The following is a 27666-nucleotide window of genomic DNA, read 5'->3' as shown; positions in this document are numbered from 1 at the left end:
CCACAAATGTTCCATAGTTGTTGCACGTGCTATATTCATATTTATTACCTACCAATGTTCACTATTTATGTTTATACCATACTGTGTTCATCTGTTGTGCTCTTGGTAGATGTTTGGGTTGTTTTTAGGATTTGGCTATTACAAATAATGCTGAATAGATGGATTTTTTTTAGGGCTGGCACTGTGGCGTAGTGGGTTGCGCTATTGCCTGCAACACTGGCATCCCATAGATTGCTGGTTCATGTCCCTGGATGAATCTCCTGGCTATTGTGGCCATCTGAAGACTCAACCAGCAGTTTGAGGGGCTCTCTATCTTTTTCTTTCTCTCTTTGTAACTCTATCTTTCAAATAAGTAAATAAATGGACTTTCTTCTACAGGTAGAAAAATGTCAACATTTTTCTTAGGTGTGTGGGGAGAGCTAGAATTTCCAAGCAACTTTTGTTAGTGTTGGCAAACAGGTTTCCCCAAGTAGAGTTCCACTTATTTCATTTTTATACTACCACTTGGTATTATCTGTCTTTTTTTTTTTTTTTTTTTTTTTTTTTTTTTTTTTTACAGGCAGAGTGGACACTGAGAGAGAGAGACAGAGAGAAAGGTCTTCCTTTTGCCATTGGTTCACCCTCCAATAGCCGCCACGGCCGGTGCGCTGTGGCTGGTGCACTGCGCTGATCCGAAGCCAGGAGCTAGGTGCTTGTCCTGGTCTCCCATGGGATGCAGGGCCCAAGGACTTGGGCCATCCTCCACTGTCCTCCCGGGCCACAGCAGAGAGCTGGCCTGGAAGAGGGGCAACCGGGACAGAATCCGGCACCCCGACTGGGACTAGAACCCAGTGTGCCGGCGCTGCAAGGCAGAGGATTAGCCTTTTGAGCCGCAGCGCCAGCCTATCTGTCTTTTTAATTTAGCCTTTCTGATAGGGTACAGAATAGAAATTCATCCTGGTTTTCAGGTTTATTTTCCTGATGACTTATGAAGATGAGTAGGTTTTCATAAATTAGTAAATTAGTATCATTTGGATAGCTTCTTTCATGAAATGCCTGTTTAAATTTTGGTCCTTTCTTCTTTTGGACATCTAAATTATTTCTTTTTTTGAGGTATTAATGACATAGTCTGATTATTATCCCTGTGTCACATACACATTCTATAAATTTATGTAATTCTAGGTTGCCTTGTCATTCTTTTAATGCTTTTTTCATGAACAGAACTTCTTGATTTTAATATAGTTCAACATATAATTTTTTTCTTTTTCATTTCAGCTTTAAAAATCTTGCCTATTCCACAGTTTGAACATATTTTATGTTGTCTTCTTCATATGTTTCCTTCTTTTTCTTCTAGAAGCATACTTAGAGGGAAAAAAGATCATAAGAAAAGTAATGTGGAATATGCATGTGGGATGGATATAGGGAGAGGTTGGAGGCAGGAATACCAGGAAAGAGGCTCCGGTATCCACCTAAACCTTAGGTAGAAAAATCATTCCAGTCTAGAAGGAGAGTGTGGGAAGAGGAGAAGAAAAGAGCTCTGGAGGAGATGTGGGGCAGATCTTATTTGACAGGAGGTGAGAGAAATGGCTATGAGACACCTGTCATGATTTTAGGACTTGTTTGTATTTTCAGTAGACAATGGCAACACTTTGTTGCAGAATCCAGCGTTTTCAGAAATATTCTCTCGGAGCTATCGTACCTGTTACTACAAGGAAGACGTGGAGCAAGTTTTGCTATGTGCAGAGAACAGAGTGAGTGGGAATAGCCTCCTGTTACAGGAAGTATAAGCCTGGGACAAGGAAGGACCACAGGGCCACAGGAGGATTGTGGGTCTTTATCCTAGAGGCAGTGGGAGTGGGACCAAGCAGCCATTTATTGTGGTGAGCACAGAGAGTGCTGCCTGGGCCAGGTGTTGCCTTAAATGACTGTGGGTAGCTTCTCATCTGCCTTACCACTGGCTGCTGAGTCACAGGGACTACTTACTGTAATGAAGATCATAGCTGTTTAATGCCTAGAAAGGTCAGATCTGCCAAGTTTACTTTTCTCAAGGAGCAATTGGTAAATTTTGCCAGTACTTTTCCTGTTCCTGTGTCTGAACACAGATGTCAAATTTGAATTGCTTATGCCTTGGGACACTCTGATGAGGTAGACTTCACCAGAACAACGTCACAAGGAAATTGACCTGTGCAGACTCTTTGAAGAATAAATGTTTTTTGTTTTACTCATTTTTTTTGCATGCTCCAGGAAATCATGTGTTTCCATGATGTAAGTAAACAATTTTCTTCATCAGGTTGGAAACTGATATGAAAACAAGCACCCCATCTGTTGCTAGGTCACCATGTTATGGCAGAATAAAAATTCCCCTAGGTTCTCCTAGTAGTTTATTCAGAGGAAGTGCAGGAATGATCAGAGTATGCAAAATGCAGGGACTCTCTCTTTTTTTTTTTTAATCTTGATACCATTACCGATCTCGATTCTAATTATTTGTTTGTGTTTCCCTGCCTTTGTTCCTGATCTGTTCTCACGAAACTGACTAGAGGTTGGGTTCCTCTTGCAGAAGACTCTAGTCCTAGTGTAGATCCAGCTTGAGCTACAGGTCAGGACAATTTATGGACTTTGTGTTACCCCAAAACATCCCAGCTGGATTTTGACCTTGTTCAGAACCATGTCCTGGCTTTATTCTTGCATTTCCCAAATATCTTAACACAGTGCCTTACATATGGATAATGCTTAGTAAATAATATTGGATAAAAATTAGTTGAATTGAACAGTGAGATGGGAATGAGATTTAGGATTTCCACATTTGCTCACCCTTATCTCTTCCCACAGCCCCTCACATCAACTATCCCTTAGCCCTCTGACTTAGAAGCCATTTCCTGACTACAGCTCCAGTGTATACATATAGTGTACAACTGCAATTGTATCTAAAAGTAGTAGAGTTGGGGCAGAAAAAAATATTTCAGTCAAGTGCTTTTTGAGACTTTTGCCTTGAAGAAAGAAGGCTGTTCATTTAGCTCCAGACTGGAAATAACTTAATTATCTATCGTTAGTTAAGTGGAAACAGAAATTCATGTAGTAGAATACTGCACATCTATGAGAACAAACTAAAACTGCATGCAACGAATCTTGCAAAAAATCTGCATGCAATGAATTAAAACTGCATGGATGAATCTTGCAGATATTATATGAAATGACAAGATACAGATACCAAGGGACTATCTATTGTATGATTACATTTGTATAAATTTCAAAACCAAGCAGACTAGTATTTCATGATGGAGGTCAGACAAGTGCTTTCCACCAAGCAGTGGTTTCTATTGTTGGGGAAGGGACCAGGGACCACCTAGACCAAGATTGCATAGCTTGTGGTGCTAACAGATATTTTCAGAAGCAAATTTTTTGAAGGGGAGCTGAACACAATATTTGTGCACTTTATTTGAACTACATCTCAGCTAAGAAGAATTATATATATAGAATACATATTGTATAAAATGTAATGTAGGTGGGTAAAATTGGCATCTTGGGATTTGATTATTGTTTATAGTCCTTGTCTATATTCCTGCTGAGCAGTGGTCTTTTTATTTTTTGCTTGTTGAATTCCATTCAGTAGCACCTTAGCTGGCGCTGTGGTGTAGCGGGTAAGGCCACTGCCTGTGGTGCTGGCATCCCATATGGGTGCTGGTTCGAGACCTGAATGTTCCACTTCTGATCCAGCTCTCTGCTGTGGCCTGGGAAAGCAGTAGAAGATGGCCCAAGTCCTTGGGCCCCTGCACCTGCGTGGGAGACCTGGAAAAAACTCCTGGCTTCGGGCTTCAGGTTGGCGCAGCTCCAAATGTTGTGGCCATTTGGGGAGTGAACCAGCAGATGGAAGACTTCTCTCTTTCTCATTTTTTTTAATAGACTTTATTTATTTACTTGAGAGGATGAGCTACAGATAGTGAGAGGGAGAGACAGAGAGAGAGCACTTGGCCACCTTCTACTGCTTTCCCAGGCCATAACAGAGAGCTGGATTGGAAGAGGAGCAGCTGGGACTAGAACCAGTACCCAAATGAGATGCTGGCGCTGCAGATAGATTAACCTACTCTGTCACAGTGCCAGCCTGGAGACTTATCTACTTACCTCTCTCTCTCTTTCACCTCCTCTCTCCCCCTCCCTCTTTATCCCCCTCTCTCCTTCCCTTCTTCCCATCCTCTCTCCCTCCCTCCCTCTGCCTCTCTGTAGTTCTGCCTTTCAACTAAATAAGTAAATATTTTTAAAAAATTCAAAAAGTCAATTAAAAAAGAAAAAAGAAATAAAGGGGTATGGAGGGAGAAAGGGAAGGAAGTACCAATATATTATTAGAATTCTATCTAAAGATCACACGAAATCTGTTCTCTTCATATTCATAAAATATCAATAAAATAATTTAAAAAGAATGAACGAATGAAAAAGAAATATGTAGTGAAAAATGAAACCAGTAAAAACAAACTCATTGAACAATTTATTGTGAATGCTATTGTAAGACATAATCAAATATAAACAGTTGGAAAGAAAATACATCCTAAGAACAATTTCATAGTAAGAAGATAGCTTTTTTTAAACCAGATTATATTCACATTATTTGGAAGCAGGGTGAGTCAGAGGAAAATAAGTCAGCAGTTGTCTATCAAGGAGTAAAAAATATTATTGATTCCCCCCACCCCTGCATCCACATACGAAAATTTTAAGTATAAAAATGTAACAAGTAGAAGATAACAAAGTATGTGTGTATTAAGAAATCTCTGGTTGGCTGACTTGGAAATTCTCTGTCAAAATGCTCACCCTGGAAAAACTGCTTCTTTATTTTGTAAACTTTGATATTAAGTAATGACAAACCCTAAAGTTGTTTGCAAACAGCTATGTTTGATTTTGAACTCCATCCGCTCTGTGGTTTCTCTCTGTCGGTAACAGGTGTCAGTGTTGTGCCCCTTGTCCGGTGTCTCCTTGTCTGGCCTCTGCCTCGCTCCACCGTGAAAAAATAACCTGGTGTAGCGGACAGAGAAAATGTGACTCCTGCCCCCACGCAGGCTCCACTGGGTTGTGGTTTACACAGGGAGCTGGGGGCACAAGTGTGTTACCTGCTTTACAGAGCCTAAGGCAGAAGTTTTTGAAGGCTGTCCAAGAAGCCAGGTTTCCTCCATTTCTCTGGCTCCAACTTACCTCTCAGGGACCTTGCCTATCTGTCCTTTGCTTACATAAGGTAAGTTAGGCATGGGTAATTCTTGCAGAGTGGGCGGTGCTCCGACCCACCATGATCTTAGATCAGCGGTCAGACGTGGAAAGAAATTCCCTTAAGAAAGCGATATCTTTGCTTTGCTGTTCCTTTCCGATTTCAAATCCAACTCTAACCCAGCACCACAGGGAACCGTGGCAAACCTTCCAAAGCAGCAGCTTTGGAGGGAGCGTTGCTTAATTAATCTTCAAGACACAAAAGGGCACACAGGAAATCAGCAACTTTGCTGTATAACACGATTACTATTATGGAACTCACGGCAAATGTGAAAAAATTAGAAACGGAATATATAAAAAGAAAAAGCTTATAGCCTTTTTAACCCAGATTACATGGGTAATATTTGGAAAAGTAGTACTGAGAAGCGGAAAAACCACAAAATAAAAAAAAAATTTTAAAGATTTATTTATTTACTTGTAAGTCAGAGTTACACAGAGAGAGAAAAGGAGAGGCAGAGAGAGAGAGAGAGAGAATGAGACAGAGATCTTCTATCTGGCTGTTCACTCCCTAATTGGCTGCAATGGCCAGAGCTGCGCTGATCCAAAGCCAGGAGCCAGGGGCTTCCTCCGGGTCTTCCCACGTGGGTGCAGGAGCCCAAGGGCCTGGGCCATCTTGTACTGATTTCCCAGGCCACAGTAGAGAGCTGAATCAGAAGTGGAGCAGCCGGGACTTGAACTGGCGCCCAAATGGGATGCTGGCACCGCATACGGTGGCTTCACCCACTACGCCACAGTGCCTGCCCCAACACAAAATAAAATTAATCAGTCATCTTATATTGATAGATGCCCACTACTTGATTTTTACTTAGGTACTTTCACAATATAGGGTCTGTCATTATTCTTAATATTTAATCTTGCTAGGGCCGGCACCGCGGCTCACTAGGCTAATCCTCCACCTTGTGGTGCCAGCACACCGGGTTCTAGTTCCGGTCGGGGCGCCGGATTCTGTCCAGGTTGCCCCTCTTCCAGGCCGGCTCTCTGCTGTGGCCAGGGAGTGCAGTGGAGGATGGCCCAAGTGCTTGGGCCCTGCACCCCATGGGAGACCAGGAGAAGCACCTGGCTCCTGCCTTCGGATAGGTGCAGTGCACCGGCCGCAGCAAGCCGGCCGCGGCGGCCAATGAAGGGTGAACCAACGGCAAAGGAAGACCTTTCTCTCTGTCTCTCTCTCTCTCTCTCTCTCTCTCACTGTCCACTCTGCCTGTCAAAAAAAAAAAAAATTAATCTTGCTAGCAACGCTCTACGAGGTAGTTTGCCGCTGAAAGAGCACAACTCAATTCAGCTTAGAAAAAAACTAACAGAAGAAAAACTAAAAATAAGGGATTTATTGGAAAAACAAGCTCCAAGTAAGCTGAGGCGGGGACCAAGAGACTTCAGCCATTGTCAAGATCTTGTCTTTTTCTTTGTCCTCTTCTCCACTTCTCTTTTCTTGGTTTTGCCTCCTTCCCACCCTCCTTCCTTCTCTCACCATCTCCAATTCTTTATATTACACCTGACCTCCCCCCATTTTTGCTGGGAACACCAGTATTAGCAATTCCAGGTTTGTTTTATTCTGGTTCCATGATTGGAGAATCAAGAATTTATTTCTTCCAATTTTTGATGATAACCATCCAAGGAGGACTCTGATGGGCAGAGTTTAACTCATATATTCAGTCACCACTGTCAGCAGGGTGGGGTCCTAGGTCTGCTTTCGCCCTAAGTGAGGGGCTTGGCCTTACCTTGGCTGCTGTTTGCCATGCGTTATGGTGACAGGTGTTTAGGATGTAATAACATCTTTTCTTTCAAAATATTCTTCTCTCCAATTCTTACAGATGTTGTATGGGTGTTTAGAATTCCAGAGATGTTAGCTACTTCAGTAAATTTTTATTTCTTTTGTATGAAGATTATAGGAATATTCCTTTTTCTTACAATGTAAAGAATTGCCAGGAAAGGTTTTGTTTTTTAATTTATTCACCTGGCATACACTTATTTCCTTCCATTAATACATAACACTTTTTAAAGAAATTATCCAGGCTCTCTCGAATTATTTCTATTTCTTCTTACTTACTCTCTTGAAAAATAGTGAAAAGTGTGCTTTCTGAACAAATAAGTCACATCTATTGTGAACTATTAATTCTGTACCTCTTGATGACAGACAAGTAGCATTCTCATTAAAGTCAGAAGTAAAACAAAGATGCTTACTATCGTTTATAAAAATTCACATTTTTCAAAGGAAGTTCTAACCTATTCACTAAGACATGAATATAGAAATAAGAAATATAACTATGGAAAAGGAGATCAGACATTCCTAATTATTGCAGCATCTCCATATGTCTAACTCCATGTTCAGAATTTTTCTAATCTTCCTAAATCTTCCCTCTGATTATACATCACCTTCTTGCTTGAGAATCTGTAGTTGTTTCTCATTGTCTGGAGCACAGTTTTCAAACTTCTCAGATTACACATGCCAACAGTGACCCAAATTTTGGATCATGTATATACATGTATACATTTTATAAGGTTAATGCATGTGTTTCTATATTAATATTTGACATGCCCTAAACCAGAAACACAAAAATACGCATATGGTGTGGGCATTTGGAGCAGCAGGTAGGATGCCCGCATCTCATGGTGCCTAAGTTAGAGTACTGGCTCTGCTTCCAATTCCTGCTTCCTGCTGATGCACACCCCAGGAGAGAGCAGGTGATAACTCGAGTAGATGGGTCCCTGCCACCTTTATGGAAGACTGGATGGAGTTCTCAGCTCCTAGCTTTGCTCGGGTCTAGTCCTGGCTGTTGAGGGCATTCTGGACATGAACCAGTGGATGGAAGATCTCTGTCTGTCCCTTTGCTTTTCAAATAAATAAAAATGTATAAAAGCAAAAACTTAAAAAATACAAATAAAAAGCTGACAAAAATATAGAAAGAAAATTTCTGTTTTTGCTTTTGTTTTTTTTTCCCCCCAACATTTTCATAATTTGCCTTGAGTTCCCTCACACAATCCTATGTTGGAGACTACTGGTCTATTTAAAATGAAATTCAAATGTATTAAAGATTTATCTGAAAAGCCAAATCTTACTTATAATATTATCATATTATCTTTTTAAAGAACTGTCCCTTTGTAATTCTTTTCTTTTATAGCTAGAAAAATAATAGAGAAAACCTATTTATGTTCTTCAATCTCCTAGTTTTTTGGCTGGTGCATGGCTCAATAGGCTAATCCTCCGCCTGTGGCGCTGGCACCCCGAGTTCTAATCCCGGTCAGGGCGCCGGATTCTGTCCTGGTTGCTCCTCTTCCAGGCCAGCTCTCTGCTGTGACCTGGGAGTGCAGTGGAGGATGGCCCAAGTCTTTGGGCCCTGCACCTGCATGGGAGACCAGGAGAAGCACCTGGCTCCTGGCTTCGGATCAGCGGGGTGTGCCAGCCGCAGCGGCCATTTGGTGGGTGAACCAACGGAAAAGGAAGACCTTTCTCTCTGTCTCTCTCTTTCTCACTGTCCAGTCTGCCTGTCAAAAAAAAAAAAAAAAAAAAAAAAAAAAAAAAAAAAGGAAACTCCTAGTTTTCTACCTAGAATTATATTCTGTACAGCACCATTTCTCAAGTTAAATTCACAAGAAGACTAATTACACATCATATTCTGTAAAAAATTATTCCATTGTCCATTGTCAAATAGGAATAGGAATCAATACTTTCAGCTCTCCTTCCTTGGAGTTTCACATCACAAATGCAGATGGAACAGAGAAATCTAAGGTACAGAGTTCTATCTCTATGTAACCTAAAAATATCCTGCTTCATTCCCATAGACACCTATTAATAATATTTCACAGAACTGGCATTCCATGCAACACACTTTGTGAATGGTTTCTCTCAAGAACTTTCCAGTTTCTAAAATAGTACATTTCTTTTCACATGTGTCAACCAGAGTGGAGAACAGTTGGAGGTTTTAATGAGCTTGGCAAGGGATCTTATCACATCACAAACATGCGTTCAGGGGGAATCTACCATGTAGGTTTCAGTGAGGTTTCTTTACGTATCTTGAAAGAGATTCCCTCTGATGAATGTGTTCTTGCTAAAGATGGTGCTAAACTTCCGCAGCATTGCTAATTCTCCTAACCCTCTTGATCTTTCTATGGAAGATGGAAGATCACATTTGCAGTGCAGTATTGCATCTTGTTCAGAAGATCTCAATTGACTGTCAATGGGAAGACCTATGGGTTCATTGCAGTCTTCCAGTGAGAAGTTTTTCCTTTCGCTTTCTCCAACATCAACTTCCTGGCCTTCCTGATTGTCCTCTGCCTCCTGAAACTCTTCCCACCTGACTTGCACACTTTTCAATTGTTTGATAAGATAAAGGAAAGAGAGGCACCTGGCTTTACTCCTGTTCCCTTCCGCCAAGAAAGTTGCCATTTCTCTGGATTCCTACACACATGGCACAGGACGGGCACACACACACACACACATGCATGCACACAGTCACAGAAGGCACACAAACACACACTAGAACACGTGCACACAGACATACATGTACACACACGGGCACACACACACACTGACTTGCACATATTTAATCTTTCATATCCATGAGCTCTACATCTGCAGATTCAGCGAAAAATATTTGGGAAAAAATTGTACCAAGCACATAGACTTTTTCTTTTCTTGTCATTATTCCCTAAACAATACAGCCTAACAACTATTTCCAGAGCGTTTACATTATGTTAGGTATTACAAGTAATGTAGAGGATGATTTAAAGCATACAGGAGGATGTGTGTAGGTTAGATTCGAATACCACACAATTTTATCAAAGGACTTGAGCATCCACAGACTTTGGTGTTAGAACCAATGCCCCATGGATACCGAGGGACAACCGTCTGTATGTATGTGTCTATGTCTCTGTATCTGTGTTTATCTACATATCTATTTCTATGTTTGCATCTCTCATATCTATCTATCTATCCATCAATCCCTCAGGTTTTTTTCTTTGTTGAGTGGTATAGCATCCCGCTTAAAGTTCTAGCCTTCGACAGCATTTTCCTTCACCGAGTGTCACTTTGTTTTCATGTCTGAAAGAGGCTGTGATGTCTCAGCTGTCTGTTATTGCTAGCAGCAAATGTGATATGGTCCCATTTTTCTTTTTTTTTCTTTATTTATTTGACAGGTAGAGTTAGACAGTGAGAGAGAGAGAGAGACAGAGAGAAAGGTCTTCCTTCCGTTGGTTCACCCTCCAAATGGTGGCTACGGCTGGAGCTACCCTGATCTGAAGCCGGGAGCCAGGTGCCTCTTCCTGGTTTCCCATGTGGGTGCAGGGCCCAAGCACTTGACCCATCCTCCACGCCTTCCCTGGCCACAGCAGAGAGCTGGACTGGAAGAGGAGCAGCCAGGACTAGAACCCAGCGCCCCTATGGGATGCCGGCACTGCAGGCTGAGGATTAACCAAGTGAGCCACGGCGCTGGCCCATGGTCCTGTTTTTCAACCAGGTTTGAACTCTTTTTCCTTATTAAGTGTGAGCTGAGGGAGAAACTGAGTAAAGGAACATAAAAATCTGGCCACTTGCTCTTGTCATTTATTTACCCTTTCTGGATTTCTGTAAGCCTGATGCACAATTTCTTTCCCACAGAAATTGCTCCACAGCCACCCGATCTTATGAACCAGTTGATCATGTAATGCCCACCTTAGGATGAGCATCCTGGATCACGTGTCACGTGGGATCTCATTGTCCTTCATTCACCCGCGTGCTTCTTTTAAACAGGAGCAACTTTCTGCTGCAGAAGCATGGTTTTCCTCTGAAATCGCAAATCCCTCCTCTGAGTCCTGCAGTGGGATGTGCAGTTCTACATCTGTCCCTGAGTGGCAAGAGAGTTTGCCCTGCAGACGAGATCTACAGCAGAACCTAACCCAACCTCACTTCATACTCCACTTGCTATCACGAAGTTCATTTTAATGGCTCGATTTCCTGCCATTCCTGTCCTGCATACAACACTGAGCATCTAAGAGATGCAGGTAGCCCCTGCACCAGTGCACATCTTTTTGCTGTAATGAAGAGGGTGTGCTCTGGACACTCCCAGAATGATGGGATCCACAGTCTTATATTCCCGCACAATTAGCACTGAGGCCGAAACATGCAGGGGGAGCGAGCTGGGGCACTGAGTTCTGCGGAGCCAGGAAGGAAAACTGGAAAACCTGTGACCGCTGCCTGGAGTTGTCAGATGATGAATAGCAAATCATGCTGTGAGGGACGTGGCAGGGGTCAGGCTGGGGCAGGATCCAAACAGATGAATAAAGAAATGTTGTCTGATGCATGGATGGTGTCTTAGTAATCGATAGACGAATATAATATTCTTCATAGATTTCTTTTTTGACAGATAGAGTTAGACAGTGAGAGAGAGAGAGACAGAGAGAAAGGTCTTCCTTTTCCGTTGGTTCACCCACCAAATGGCTGCTACGGCCAGCGCACCGCGCCGATCCAAAGCCAGGAGCCAGGTGCTTCTCCTGGTCTCCCATGCGGGTGCAGGGCCCAAGCACTTGGGCCATCCTCCACTGCACTCCCAGGCCACAACAGAGAGCTGGACTGGAAGAGGGGCAACCAGGACAGAATCCAGCGCCCTGACCGGGACTAGAACCCGGAGTACTGGCACTGCAGGCGGAGTATTAGCCAAGTGAGCTGCGGTGCCGGCCTCATAGATTTCTTACTCCATGTCTTTTATTGTCTTGACAGAGAAGCCAGCAAAGAACCTCTGGCTTACATCTCTAAAAACCACTCACACTCAAAATTCCTATCAAGCAACAGTCTCATTTGCTCTCCCACCATCCTTGATGACTAAAACCATTTCTGATTGGCTGTGAGCTCTCTGTGTGCAGGAGGTGGTGCAGCCTGGCACCTACATGGAGTGGGGAATCTTCTTTGTACCCTTTTCCCCTGTTCTCCATTCTGTCTCTTCCGCTTGGGCCCACCTGACAGCCTGGTCCTTGTTCTAAAGTCTGAAAATTGCAGGGATCAGGCCTAAATGCCATCCTCGGAAAGTGATCAGGCAGCCAGGAAGGTTACCTTATCCATCGCGAGAATTCAGTAAGCTGTTCTACCCTCCGGCTGAGTCAGGCCTGAGAAAGAATGATATTCTACTGCCGAGCCGGGCATGGGAAACTGTTGTTCCCCAAACCGGTTGTCAGTGTTTAGCTTCCAGCTAAACCTGAGATGGACCAATTCTCCCCACTTGGAATAATTAGCTTCTGAAACAAGGAAAGATGGCCAAATGCAAAATAATTAAGAAGACAAGGTCTATGCATTTCAATGACTCACGTTGCTTTGCCTCCTGCCCCTCCCTGAAATGGAGGCAAGGGCCAGGGCTGGAATCCTTTCCAACTGGAATGTGAACCTGTCTCCCTTCCGAGCCAAAGCTGAGTTAAATAAGCCATTGTGCCATGTGCTCATGGGTAATTAGGCATGAAAAGAATCTGCAGCCGGCTCCCTCCATTGTTCCCTGCAAGCTGTCCTTTTGCCATGTGCCCGAGCCCCCGGGTCTCGGTGCTGGCACTCGTCCAGAGATATGGATGTTGTTGCCATGGCAACTCCTCTGTGCTAAGCAACTTTATGGTCTGATATTATTAAGGGGGCAGGGGTCAAAAGCCAGTGAGGGATTTTGTCTCTGAAGCCCAGGATAATTGTGTCAGGGATAGGGCTGGATTGTGAGTTCATGGGGAAAGAGGGGGTCTCAGTGAGTTGCCCCCAAAAGAATGCCTTAAGGCGTGGAAATGGGCACACTGTGAAGTCAGTGAGACAGGTTTCTCAGGCTTCCAGTTTCTCCTGCCCATGTCTCTTCTCTCCATGGGTCCCTCTTTCCTCCAGGTGCTTGGGACCCTGCTGCCTCCTCCTGGGGAAGGATCTGCTTCCATTCGTTTCCCTCTGAACATGAATTTTAGTCACTGTTCACATCTACTTCTGTTTCTAACTGTGAAATAAAAACCCTGGCCAGAAAGTGGTGCAAAACATTTGACAGAGAAAGGGCTGCCCCCAGCCTTCAAGTTTTCCAGAGCCAAACTTGCCTTTTCTTTCCATTTTAAAGTTTTACTAGGGAAAATTACCAACAGTTGCCAGGCAAGTCCCTGGGCATCCATCATCCCGTGTTCACCTTGCTTGTCAAGCCTCACACCCCTCCCTCCCTCTCCACCCAGCCTCAGCTGGACAGGTCACTCAGCTACCTAGGGCTAAAAAGTTCTTAAGAGTGACATGGAAGAGAAAGTGCTGGGCACTGCCCAGGCGTGTTTGGAGCACTGGGTTAGGTGCTGAACGTTTGTACTTTCTCTCCCTGTTACCACTTGGTCAGGAGGATGCTCAGAGCTTCCAAGTGCGCAGCCAACAAGGGGCCAAGGGTAGCTGGCCTTACTCACACTCCTGTTCCCTGATCAGCTTCTCAGACTACATCATCAAAACATGTTTTTCTGAATCAGAAGATTGACTTCCAGTGTTGATCAGGGCAAGGGTTGGGACTGTGCTCTTAAACTTTGAACGACATAGTGCACTTCCATACTAAGTGGTAAAGTGTCCCCCATGTTTAATATAACCCCAAAATGCTGCTACTGCTGAGAAATTTTCACAGCCCTCTGAGCCTCCTTCTCAAACAGCTATTGGTCTCCAGGGGTCTATCATTTTTCTCTATTAATATATACATTTGTATAGTATTACATATTATATAAATATTTATATATATTAATTAGAGACAGAGGTAGAACCCTCATTTGGTGGTTCTCTCCTTAATACATGCCTACTAAGACTGGGGCTGAGCCAGCCTGGATCCAGGTTTCCTGCATAAGTGGCAGGGACTCAAACACTTGAGTCCTAACCCAGTGCTCCAAAAACGCCTGGGCAGTGCCCAGCACTTTCTCTTCCATGTCACTCTTAAGAACTTTTTAGCCCTAGGTTGCTGAGTGACCTGTCCAGCTGAGGCTGGGTGGAGAGGGAGGGAGGGGTGTGAGGCTTGACAAGCAAGATGAACACGGGATGATGGATGCACAGGGACTTGCCTGGCAACTGTTGGTAATTTTCCCTAGTAAAACTTTAAAATGGAAAGAAAAGGCAAGTTTGGCTCTGGAAAACTTATCATCTTCTGCCCACAAAAGTTCATTAGCAGGCCGGCACCGCTGCTCACTAGGCTAATCCTCCGCCTTGCGGCACCGGCACACCGGGTTCTAGTCCCGGACGAGGTGCCAGATTCTGTCCCGGTTGCCCCTCTTCCAGGACAGCTCTCTGCTGTGGCCAGGGAGTGCAGTGGAGGATGGCCCAAGTACTTGGGCTCTGCACCCCATGGGAGACCAGGAAGAAGCACCTGGCTCCCGCCATCGGATCAGTGAGGCCGCGGCGGCCATTGGAGGGTGAACCAATGGCAAAGGAAGACCTTTCTTTCTGTCTCTCTCTCTCTCACTGTCCACTCTGCCTGTCAAAAAAAAAAAAAAAAAAGTTCATTAGCAGGGAGGTAGAAACAAGAGAAGAGCTGGGACTTGAAGCCTGGCACTTCAATATGGATGCAAGTGTTCCAAATGGTGGCTTAACTGTTGGGCAGGATACCATAATGTCATGGAAATACTCTGTTTAAAAAAGAAGGGGGGGCCGGTGCTGGCATCCCATATGGGCACCAAGTGCTAGTCCTGGTTGCTCCTCTTCCAGTCCAGCTCTCTGCTGTGGCCCCGGAAGGCAGTGAACAATGGCCCAAGTGCTTGGGCCCCGCACCCGCATGGGAGACCAGGAGGAAGCACCTGGCTCCTGGCTTCAGATCGGCGTAGCACTGGCCATGGTGGCCATTTGGGGGGTGAACCAATGGAAGGAAGACCTTTCTCTCTGCCTCTCCCTCTAACTGTCTAACTCTATCTGTCAAAAAAAAAAAAAAAATAAGGCAAGGATGAACATAGGGCTCTTTTTCAGGTGAGAAGATAGGAGGTAAGCTCAATTTCAGACGAGTAATCATGGTGTCCTGTAGTGTAGACGTGACAAGTACTAAATACCTCCAGTCCTCACTAGGATCAATACTGTGGCCACCACCATTTACCATCCACCATTTCTAAACTGCTTACTCAGCCATTCTAGCTAGAATACATCAGCACAGGAGAGCAAACATGTTAGAGGTCATTCAGGAGAGCTTTGTTGATTATTCAGTTACTGAACACTGGTACAACTCAGACGTAAAAGATGGCAAACACAGAGGAAGCAGAGAGCTTCGAGCTCTGTAGACAGGAGAGAAGAACCACATTGGGATGGCACGTGGGTGAGATAGGGTGGGTGTAGCATTGTTCGTTGATCTTTAACTTATCTTACCAAAAAAGAAAATATAAACAATTACTCCTATAACAGCCACAACTCACAATTACTATTTTTTTTTAATTAAAAAAATTTTTTTTGACAGGTAGAGTGGACAGTGAGAGAGAGAAACAGAGAGAAAGGTCTTCCTTTTTCCATTGGTTCACCCTCCAGTCGCCGCTGCGGCCGGCGCACTGCGGCTGGTGCACTGCACTGATCCAAAGCCAGGAGCCAGGTGCTTCTTCCTGGTCTCCCATGTGGGTGCAGGGCCCAAACACTTGGGCCATCCTCCACTGCCTTCCCGGGCCACAGCAGAGAGCACTGGGACAGAATCCGGCGCCCCAACCGGGACTAGAACCCTGGGTGCCAGCGCCGCAGGCAGAGGATTAGCCTATTGAGCCATGGCGCCGGCCACAATTACTATTAATACCTCACATTTTCACTTCTCCATGTGATAACTAATCTTTTCAATATGACCATGCATCCTGTGAGAGAAGTAGAAAAAATGTTTATGTCTCCCCTTTTTAGGTATGGAAACTAAGATCCAGGTGAAGTGACTTATTGAGTAATTAGGTGAATTGGGCAAGCAGTAGACCCCTGGCTCCCAGTCCAGAGCTCTTTAGGAACAAATCAATAAGACAAACAAGCTGGTGAGGTTATCAACAAATAGTAGCTTATTAACAACTCTTTGGTCCTTTTCCCTTATCTATAGCTCAAATGGCTTTTGTTCTAAATAACCCTATTTTGCTACTGCCTGAGTATTTTCCTTTGTTTCCCAAATAAGCTTCTTTTTATTTTTTTTAAAGATTTATTTATTTATCTGAAAGTCAGATTCACAGAGAGAGGGAGAGACAGATAGAGAAAGAGAGAGAGAGAGAGATCTCCCATTTGCTTGTTCACTTCCCAGATGGCTGCAATGGGAGTGCTGAGTGAGGCCAAAGCCAGGAACCAGGAGCTTCTTCAGGTCACCCACGTGGGTGCAGGGACCCAACAACTTGGGCCATCTTCAGCTACTTTTTTCAGGTCATTAGCAGGGAGCTGGATCAGAAGTGAAGTAGCTGAGCAGCTGGGTCTTGAACCAGTGCCCATATGGGATGCCAATGTTGCAGGCAGTGAGTTTACCCACTTATACCACAATACTGGCTCCTGGCTTCCTTTTTTATAAATATATTTTATTACTTTTAATTTTAAAGTTATTATTGGCTTTTAAATTGGTAAATGCAAATTATATAATTTTATGTTGTTCAACATAACATTTTGATAAATGTATATATTGTAGCATGGCTGAAATCAAGGAAATCAACATATAATTACCTCACAGACATCATTATTTTTGTTGAATACATTTACAACCTAATGTCCCAGCAATTTTCAAGTATATAATATGCTATTAGGATTCATAGTTGCCATGCTGTACAATAGAGCTCTTGAACTTATTCTCCTTCTGTAACTGAAAAATTGTCCTCCGATAACATCTACCCAGCGTCTCCCAGCTTCCAGCCTCTGGCAACTGCATTCTACTGCTCTGCTTCTATGAGTTTCACGTTTCTGGATTCCACATACGAATGATATCACGCAGTTCATTCATATTGTTCCAAATGACAGCATTCCCTTCTTTTTTTAAAGGCTGAATAATACACACACATATTATGTATACATGTATATATTATGTGTATACAAGATATTTGAAATACCCACTACATTTTCCTCATCCAGTCATCTATCGATGGACACTTAGGTTGATTCCATGTCTTAACTATTGTAAATAATGCTGCAGTGAATATGGCAGTACAGATACCTTTTTGACACATCAATTTCAATTTTAGGAATTTAGTGGAATTGCTGGATTGTATGGCAGTTACATTTGTATTTTGTGCAGACCTCCAAAATTGTTTTCCATAATGGCTGTACCAAATGATATTCCTACAACAGTATGCAAAGATTCCCTTTTCTCTATGTCCTCACCTACATTAGTCTGTAATGGTCATCCTAACAGGCGTGAGGTGACATCTTATTGTAGTTTTAATTTGCACTTCCCTGATGACTAGTGGTATTGAGTATTTTTTCATATCTTTTCAGGTTTTTTTGTTCATTTTTAAATCAAGTTATTTTTTTCTTGCTATTGAGTTGCTTGAGTTCCTTACATATTTTGTATTTCAGTGCCTTATCAGATACACGGTTCACAAATACTTTCTGCTGTTCTTTAGGCCACCTTTCTACTCTGTTGGATGTTTCCTTTGGATATACTTTTTACTTTGATGTAAGCTCATTGGTCTATTTTTGCTTCTGTTGTCCAAACTTTCTTTAACACTAATGTAAGTTAGGCTCTTCTGGTTGCAAGGAAGGGAAATACTCAAATTAACTTGAGGAACACAGGAGCCTAACACAAAAGTGTTTGCACACGAGACACAGGGCTCGAGGGAGCTCAGGAGGTTGTGGAGATTAGAGATTCCTTAGGCTTCCTGAAGGGTTTCACTGCTCTTTATTAGAAGATTCCTTTTCTTCCAATCAAGCAATTTTCTTTCTCATTAACTTACCTAGAACCCAGTCTTCCCCAAACTTTGCTCTATGTGGGGCTTATCATGGCTCTTCTAGCCTCTAAAAGGTAAGCTTTCTTCAATTTTTCTACTGTTGCCAATGAATACACTGCTCAAAGATTCAGGCCAGGGGAAACAAGACTGATGCAAGATTGATCTTGCAGAGGGTTTGGGTCCTTGGATCACATGTCTATGTCTGGGCAGTCAAACATGGCCATGTAAGACACAACACAGTGGCTTCAGTTTACCCCTTTCTGAATGATTTACAAGAGAAGGAGCAGAAATCTTGAGTCAGTGCAGTCAAAGTACACTTGCTGACCCTGCTTTGCTGGTATTTACTACTCAGCATGGACAGGGTAGGGCGAGGAAGTGGGGTGCCTAGGCTGAAAAGTTTATGGCTACATCAACTCTCAGGGTCCAATCCTGCTCTTTCGCAGGTGAGAGGCTGGGTGCTGCCTTCATGTTTCCTGGGTGCCTCACCTCCCTCTCTTAGTTTCCATCACATCACCAAAAGTGTTCACACCAAGGTTACATGGTTTCTATATTGGTAAACACATGACTATTTTCATTTAACAAAACTCGTTATTCATCTCTGTTTGACACCCCTTCATTGACATTTCCCTTCTTTTCGTGGGTACTCTGTGATCTCCTCTTCTGTTCCCAGACAGTCTTTTTTCTTGCTTGGGTTGATTTCCCAATGGGTCTTCAAAGTTGGGGATGCAGCATCTAACTGTCTCTTAATATCCTCCCTTATCTTCATGGTCTACTCCTAACACTATGTTTTGATGTGATCTAGAGGTTGACACCATTCAGTTAGGTCTACTTCCTGAATAACTGTCCATGTCCTAGTTACCTTCAAAGCATCCACCTTGATCCCTTCAAGAACATCAAACTCAATATGCCCCTGGACAAGTTCATAACCATCCCACAAAAGCTTCCTCTATTACCAGAAAATCAACTAGATCAGTCAAAATGATTGACTGTGCTTTCAACATTTGCTTGCTATCATAGCCAATTGGTCATGAATCTTTTTGACTATGTCCTATATATCTTGTGTCTGTCCATCCTTATCCATCTTTACTATTGTTGCCTAATACAAGCTCTTATCTACCTCCATTTGGATAATGCAGTTGTCAATAAATTGGTTGAGTTTTCCTCATCTTGCAATCTCACCTTGTAATACTCTCCATATTATATCCAGGGCCATATTTCAAAAGTGCAATTCTGAACCTATTGGTACCTAAAACCGTTAAATGGCTTATCATTGTCTAAAGAGATAGAGTCCAAAGTTTTTAGCTTGGGGTTCAATCCATTGTAATTGTATCTCTTCCCATCTCTGAATCTCATCTGCCTACACGTGTCATCTCAAATCTTAACCTGGTCTTATTACTGGTAGTTTCTCTAAGCCAGACTGCTTGCACTGTGCTTTTTCCCACTATTCTGTTCTTCTACCATGTTTCCTGACTTCCAAGAAAACTTCTACCTATCATTCAGAATTTCCTCAAGTCTTACTACATGCAACTTCTCTCGCAACAACAGCTGCCTAACTAGAGCAGAATATTTATATCACTAGTATACCATCTAGCCCTTACTTTATTTCTTAGCAAGGATTTTAAGTTCCTTCCATAACAAGAATTTAATTCACTCATTTTTGTGACCCTGCTGCCTGATTCATCCACAGAACTGGCATTTAATATGAAATATATGTTTGGAGATACTTTCACCAAGCTGGGCTCAGTGAATCCTTGGTGATGACTGAACAGTGTGTTTTGGTTTCCAAAATGTTTCCGAATGATCCACATTGTGCTGTCTCTTCTTTCCACTGGGCCATTTCTGTACTAGATTATTTGGATTGTGGGTCATGGTTCCCCCTGGAATTGACACTAGTAAAGGCAAAGTGGCATGATTAGGAGGGAGCTATCTTGGATGATGATGACATACAGGTCTCTATCTCATCCCTTTGATAGCCTGTATATCCAGGACATTCTCCCCTATTTGCTCTCTGTTTGTTTTTTCTTTTAAGATTTTATGTATTTATTTGAGAGATAGAGTTACAGAGAGTAAGAGGGAGATACAGAGAGAGAGGTCTTCCATCCACTGGTTCACTCCTCAAATGGCCGCACCAGCTGGAGCTGGGTCGATCTGAAGCCAGGAGACAGGAGCTTCTTCTGGATCTCCCACGCAGGTGCAGGGGCCCAAGGACTTGGCCATCTTCCATTGCTTTCCCATGCCATAGCAGAGAGCTGGATCAGAAGTGGAGCACCCGGGCCTAGGATTGGTGTCCATATCAGATACTGACACCTCAGGAGGAGGATTAACCTACTGCACCACAGTGCCACCCCTCCTCACATTCTCTTTTTAAGAAATCCTATATCTATTCTCAGGAAATAATCCAATAGATTAATTTACCTTCTGAATCTCAGCAATCAGGCAATCACCAAACAATACCTTCCAAAGGCCTATTTGGGTCTCCTATTCTCTGTGTTGCTTAGTTTCCTAGGTTGAAAAATGTAAATAGTATCCACTAGCCAAACCATTAACTTTTAGTAGAATTTTGGCAGTAACTGGTTTGCCATGCTATCTTTAAAAAAAAAAAAGATTTATTTATTTATTTGAAAGTGAGTTACACAGAGAGAGAGAGGGAGAGGCAGAGAGAGAGAGAGCTATCTTCCATCCACTGGTTTTCTCCCCAAACAGCCGCAACGACTGAAGCTGCACCTATCTGAAACCAGGAGTCTGGAGCTTCTTCTGGGTCTCCCATGCGGGTACAGGGGCTCAAGGACTTGGACCATCTTCCACTGCCTTCCCAGGCCATAGCAGAGAGCTGGATCAGAAGTGGAGCAGCCAGGATTCAAACTGGCACCCATATGGGATGCCAGCACTGCAGGTGGCAGCTTTACCTGCTACACCACAGTGCCAGCCCCGCCATATTATCTTAGTTAGCAAATTTCTGAAGGAATAACCATCTAACTAGGATAGGGGGTAGGAGAATGTTGAGGGAGAATCTGGGACCAGGGAACAGCTATCTCCTATAAGGTCTGGTCAGATGGGGGGGGTGGTCACGGGTAATTTGGGAGTGCAGGAGTTAGCTGGCATTTTGGGTAGTGTGAAGGGTGATGAAAAGGAGAGGGAGGGAGCGTCAAAAAGAGTGTATTTGGTGATTTATGCAACATTTGTATTGACTTTTTACTATGGGGTAGGCACCAGCAATGATAAAATAATAATAAGGAAGTGATTTTGCATCACAAGAACTCATTATCTTGTGGGAAAATTAAATACCAATGTCACAAAGCAATAGTTTAAATACAATGGCTGAGGCTAAATGCAATATGCTCTTGGAGCAAAGAGGAAAAAGCCACTGACTCTGACAGGGAAGAGAAGTTGGCAAAGTTGGGGAGCTGCAGAGAGAAGGCAATATTTGTGTCCAAATGTATGAATGTATTTTGCAAGTGAAGAATAGGAGGAAGAACATTCCATGGAGGTAAAAAAATGCCAAAGGGCTCTTCAACTAATATTTACTGGATACTTACTACGCATGAAGTGATTATCTAGTTGCTTGAAGTATGCCAGTATTGGTGAACAGGAAGACAAGAGCCTTTGATCACAAACTCTGCATTCTAGTTAGGGAGGGAGAAAAACAGATAAGGTAAATTATTATAATATGTACTACCTTATATGTAAGTGATGATGAGATAGAATAAAACAGGCATGAGAAATATGAAAGGTCCCTGGGAAGGGGCTGATATCTTAGATGGGGTGACCAACCAGGACAGCTTCCTTGAGAAGGTCACCTCTGAGTAAAGACACAAGGGAAGTAAGAGAACTAATCATATGGATACCAGGGGATATTTAAAAAACAACATTTTATTTATTTACTTGAGAGGTAAATTTACAGACAGTGAGAGGGAGAGACAGAGAGAGGGAGGTCTTCCTTCCTTTGGTTCACTCCCCAAATGGTTGCAACGGCTGGAGCTGCGCCGATTCGAAGCAAGGAGCCAGGAGCTTCTGGGTCTCCCACGTGGGTGCAGGGGCCCAAGGACTTGGGCCATCTTCAATTGCTTTCCCAGGCCATAGCAGAGAGCTGGATCAGAAGTGGAGCAGCTGGCGCTCATATGGGATGCCAGCAACGCAGGCGGAGGATTAATTCACTGCACTACAGTGCCGGCCCCAAAAGGCTGCTATGAGAAGAGGACATAGAACAAAACTCTGTGTAGTGGAGTCTTTGAGATACATCAAGGAGGTTAAAGAAGTATGGACTATGGGGTGGGCACTGTGGTGTGGCAGGTAAAGGTGCCGCCTGCAGTGCCGGCACCCCATATGGGCACCGGTTCGAGTCCTGGCTGCTCAACTTCCGATCCAACTCTCTGCTATTGCCTGGGAAAGCAGTGGAAGATGGCCCAAGTTCTTGGACCCCTGCACCCACGTGGAAGACCCAGAAGAAGCTCCTGGCTCCTGGCTTCGGGTGGGTGCAGCTCTGGCCTTTGCGGCCATCTGGGGAGTGAGCCAACAGATGGAAGACCTCTCTCTCTCTTGCTCTCTCTCTCTCTCCCCCCCACCTCTCCTTCTCTCTGTGTAACTCTTTCAAATAAATAAATAAATATTGAAAAAAAAGAAGTAGGGACTAGTGGGACATGAGATCAGCAAGATAAGGAAAATCTTGTGGGTCACAGTAAAGACCTTGGCTTTTACCCTAGGCAGGCTGCAGAGCCACAAGACGGTTCTGGGCAGAGGAGAGGTGCATTCTGACTGGAGTTTAGCAGATCGTTCTGGCTGTTATGTAGAGCAATGCCTTCCGGGAGTCAGGACAGAAACAGGAGGACCAGAAACGGGAGGCTAGTTGGACAACCTAGATGACAAATGATACTGGCTTGATCCAGAAGAGTAGCAAGGGGATGGTGAGAGCCACAGAAATCTGTGGTATTTGGAGATGTGAGGGAAGGAAGAGTCAAGTATGGCTCCAAGGTTTTAAGCTTGAATAAGATGTCTTAAATCAAGAAAAGAACTAGTTTGGAGAAAAACAATTGGAGCTCATTTTAGGGCATGTTTTATTTTGCCTCCTAGACATCCAAATGGTGATGTCAAATAGCAATTTTGAATCGATGGGGAGTGATTCAGGCTGAGAGTATGCTCCTGATCCATCATCATGGTATCAATGGCACTCAAAGTCAAGATCCTAGAAGAGGTCACGTGGCTCCTGGATCAGATTTTGCAGGCAATGAATGCAGAGAGTAAGAAAAAAGAAATCCTAGAACTGAGCCTTGGGGAAATCTCACTTGAGAACAAACAAGTTGAAGGACAGAAAGAAAGGTGATGTGGCGTTCAAGAACATAAGGTGGTCCAGGAGAGCATTTTCACCTGCACCAAAACCTATGGAGATAAAGAAATGACATTTGGATGTAGCAGTGTAGTCATTGGTAACCTTGTAAAGAGCCATTTCAGTGGAATGATGGAAGCAAATATGTGATTGGAGAGTGTTTAAGAACAAATGGGTGGGCAGTGCTGTAGTGCAGTGGGTTAATCCTCTGCCTGCAGTGCTGGCATCCTATATGGGTGCCAGTTCTAATCCCAGCTGCTCCTATTCTAATCCAGCTCTCTGCTATGGCCTGGAAAGGCAGTAGAAGATGGCCCAAGCATTTGGGTTCCTGTACCTGCATGGGAGAACCGGAAGAAACTCCTATCTTTGGACTGGTCTAGCTCTGGCCATTGTGGCCATCTGGGGAGTGAACCAGCAGATGGAAGACCTCTCTCTCTGTCTCTCCTTCTCACTGTCTATGACTCTGCATATCAAACAAACAAATAAAATTCTTTAAAAAAAATGGAAGCGCATGAAAAGACAGATGCCTAATGCAGCTAGCCATCAGGGAAACACATCAAAATCACAATAACCCGCTACATCCTACCCACCCACGGTGGCCATAGTAAAAACAATGAATAATAACATGCGTTGGTAGGGACGTGGAGACATTGGAAGCCTTGTGCACTGATGACAGAAAGGTAAGCATCTTAGAATACTATCTGGAAGTTTCTCGAAAAATTTAAAGTAGAGTTATAATATGATCTAACAATTCCAATACTAGTATATATTCAATAGAAATAAAAAAAACACTGGGGCTGGCACTGTGGCATAGCAGGTTAAGCCACTGGCTGCAGCACCTGCATCCCATATCAGTGCCGATTTGATTCCCTGGCTGCTCCACTTCCAATCCAGCTCCCTGCTAGTGCACCTGGGAAAGCAGCAGAAAATGCCCCAAGTGCTTGGGCCCCTTGTGCTCATGTGGGAGACCCAGAAGAAGCTCTTGGCTCCTGGCTTTCGTGTGGCCCAACTCCGGCTATTGTGGTCATTTTGGGGGGTTAATGAGCAGATGGAATATCTCTCTCTCTCTCTCTCTGACTTTCCCTGTCTTTCTCTCTCTGTAACTCTGCCTTTCAAATAAAATAAATAAATTTTAAAAGAAAAAAATGAAAACATACATTCACACAAAAACTTATAAGTGAATGGCCATAATAGCATTATTCATAATAGTAAAAAAAATAGATGCCCATAAACTTATTTATAAATCAAATGTCCTCTCTCTCTCTCTCTCACTCTCTCTTTCTCTCTCTCTCCCCTTCATTGGTTCACTCCCTAATGGCTACAATGGCTGTGGTTGAGCCTGGCAGAAACTAGGGGCCTGGAATTCCATCTGGGTCTCCCATGTAGGTGGCAGGGGACCATAATACACTGCTTTCTCAGGCACATTAGCAGGGAGCTGCATCAGATGTGGAGTAGTCTGGACTTGAACCAGTGCTCCAAAATAGGACCCTGCTGTATCACAATGCTAGACCCAATCATGGTATATTTTTACAATGGAACATTATTTGACAATTAAAATGGATAAAGCACAGATAGATGCTAAAATACTGGGTGAATCTTGAGAAAAATTACGTTAAGTGAAACAAACTAGTCACAAAAGAGCACATATTATATGATTACAGAAAACATCCTGAATAAGCAGATCTGTAGAGACAGAAAATAGATCTGTGGGTATCTAGGTCTGGTGGACAGGGGATGGAGAAAAATAGGAATAACTGTTAACTGGGAAGAGGTTTCTTTTGGGAATGATGAAAATGTGGTAAAGATTTTGAAACATATTTATTCGTTTATCTATTTGAGAGGGCAGAAGAGAGAGAGAGAGAGAGAGAGAGATAGAAAGCAAGAGAGAGCTCCCCTCTACTGGCTTACTCCCCAAATACCCTCAATGACTAGGGCTGGGCCAGAGTTGGGCCTTGGCCAAAGCCAAAAGCTGAAAATTCAATCCAGGTCTCCCATGTGGGTGGTAGGAGCCCAATTACTTGACTGCCTGCTAGGGTTTGCATTAGCAGGAGGTTGGAGTCAGGAGCAGTTGGCAGGAGTTGAATGCAGACATTCTGATCTGAGGTGCAGGATTCTTAACAACCAGTGTTTTATCCAGGCAATAAGCTCACTTCTGTTGTAAACTTAGATTGTGCTAAAGGTCACACAAGTCTGAATGTTCAAGCCTTGAATTGTGTACTTTAAATGGGTGGATGTGTGAATTCTGTCTCAATGAATATTCTTTCCAAAAGAAAGTATGAAAAGGCATATATTATAGATGGTTCTAGTGGAAAACTCTTTCAAAAAGCCATGCTATGAAGGAGGGAAAAAAATAAAGTATTAGTTGGATAGAAAGCTGGATTAAGGAAGGACTTTTATTTAATATTAGAGAAATACTAATGTATTCTATTTTGTTGCAGTTTATCTAAGGGAGAGGAAAAGGTTGATGATACAGAAATGAGAAAAGACCTGGTGGAGCAATGTTTTCTAGTACGCGAGTGGAGATTGAGTGTGTGGTGAGGACTTCTGTGCTGGGAGACCAGAAAGCTCGTTTATGATACTAGGAGAGAATGCAGAATAAATTCACTCTGCCTCTTGCTGGTGGATATATTTAGAGTTGAAGGGTCTGAAAATTCTCTTCTAATTCTTCATTTTTTATAGGAGAAAGTAAAGTTGACTAGCTGGAGGTGAGGTTAGGGAAGGAGTGTGGGGATGCTGAAAAGGAAAACCTGTAATAACTGTCCAGAAGAGTGAAGAGAGAACTGACGAGAGAAGGAAATAATGATTTCTGGAAGTGCTGAGGACCCACACAGGATTTAGTGACTGTGAGTGTAATATAAGACCAGTTGAGAGAGAGAACAGAAAGAAATCTTCTATCCTCTGCTTCATTCCCCAAATGCCCACAATAGCTAGGATTGGCCAAGGCCAAATGCCAGGTCTCCCACGTGGATAGCAGAGACCCAGGTATTTCAGCCATCACCCGCTATCTCCCGTGGTGTTCATTAGCTGGAAGCTAAGATTGAGAGAGGAGCTGGGCCTCCAACCGAGACCCTCCAGTATGGGATGGGGGTGTTCCAAGTGGCATCTTAACTGTTGTGCAAAATGCCTGCCCCAAATGCCAGCTTTTAACAGAAATAACTGAGTCACTATTGCAGGTCCAGAGAGGCCAGGGAGATCTGGGAATTCTAGGTTTCAAGTACATCAAACACACATGTCTCCATTCCAGTATCAGAGTTTCAGATTTTCCTCATCAAGGTTCTAATCTTGGCATAGCAGCCTTTCGGGGCTGAGAATTCATACTCCACTCGAATTCTGCTACACACATAATTGAATTCTGTTCTTGATCCTTGGCTTTCTGATCCTCCAGCTGCAGGGGTGAAAGTCTCTTTAAATGCTGCTAAGGAGGCTTATTGTCCTTAACATTTAACCTTTAATTGATGATTAATCACCTGCAGCCTTTCATTGTATGTCCTTGATGTATCAATGGCCCCTAACCACGGTTTTCCAACTTCATAGACTGCGTCTTTCAAGTTCCTGAGAGGTCATCTTTGCTATGGGATTTTATTCTCCTGGTATCTCCTGTCTAGTTCACTACCGTTGGACATTATAATAATTGTATGCATCAGCCTGTCAGGAGCTACCCATTTCCAGTTACCACCGGGGAGAGGGTCCTAGCTACCAACTGACTGGTGGGTGATCTGGCTCCAAAATTCATCTTAGAGAATGGTTCCAAAGGCTCATGGCACCAAGGGTGCCTGAGTGAAATTCCTGGGATCAGGCTCAGAGATGGAGACTTGCACCCAAAGTTTTAGGGACTGTCCTTAGGAGAGATGCCTGGGAAGGAGTGAGAGAAGGAGGGAAGGGTTGGTCAGGAAGGAGGTGAGCTGTGATGCTATTGCAGTAGAGCTGCCCCAGACCTTTAGAAACGTCCCAAATAACAGAAGGGGGACTGGCTTCTGTGACCCTCCTGAGCCAGTCACTGTGTATGAGATGTCTTCAGGGATCCTTGGCAAGGATTGTTGGGGTAGTTCAAGTGCAAGTGAATGGAAAGAATAAAATATTCCATGTAGGGTTGGTGAGAGAGATGTTCAAGGTTATGGAGAAGTCATAGATGTTGGCAATGACGAGATCAAGGAATTGTCTTGGGACTGAATAGAAGAGGTAGGGTAGAAGGCCAGGTCACCAGATGAGAGCATGTCTAGGAATTGAGAAATTACAGTGATGGGGGCATCATAGAATCAAAGTGTGATAACACTTATTTGTGAAAGGGCTGCATGCATCAGGGGCTAGAGAGAAGTCAGATTGGCTGGAGT

The 27666-nt window shown here is 43.5% G+C and overlaps 1 protein-coding gene across 1 annotated transcript in view; it reads right to left on the bottom strand.

The window, feature by feature from the left end:
* The window catches only part of LOC138846137 (uncharacterized), a 49988-nt gene extending 30165 nt beyond the window's left edge, over positions 1-19823 (bottom strand). The window contains exons 1-3 of the mRNA XM_070060904.1: positions 19614-19823; positions 18875-18961; positions 18502-18560 (exon numbers count right to left, since the gene is read on the bottom strand). Of these exons, the coding sequence (XP_069917005.1) occupies positions 18502-18560; positions 18875-18961; positions 19614-19823 (356 nt within the window). The remainder of the gene's footprint in view (positions 1-18501; positions 18561-18874; positions 18962-19613) is intronic.
* Positions 19824-27666: the final 7843 nt, after the last annotated feature.

Source organism: Oryctolagus cuniculus, chromosome 1 (assembly GCF_964237555.1).
Source record: "Oryctolagus cuniculus chromosome 1, mOryCun1.1, whole genome shotgun sequence".
Taxonomy (NCBI): domain Eukaryota; kingdom Metazoa; phylum Chordata; class Mammalia; order Lagomorpha; family Leporidae; genus Oryctolagus; species Oryctolagus cuniculus.
This window is presented reverse-complemented; position numbering and strand designations above follow the sequence as displayed.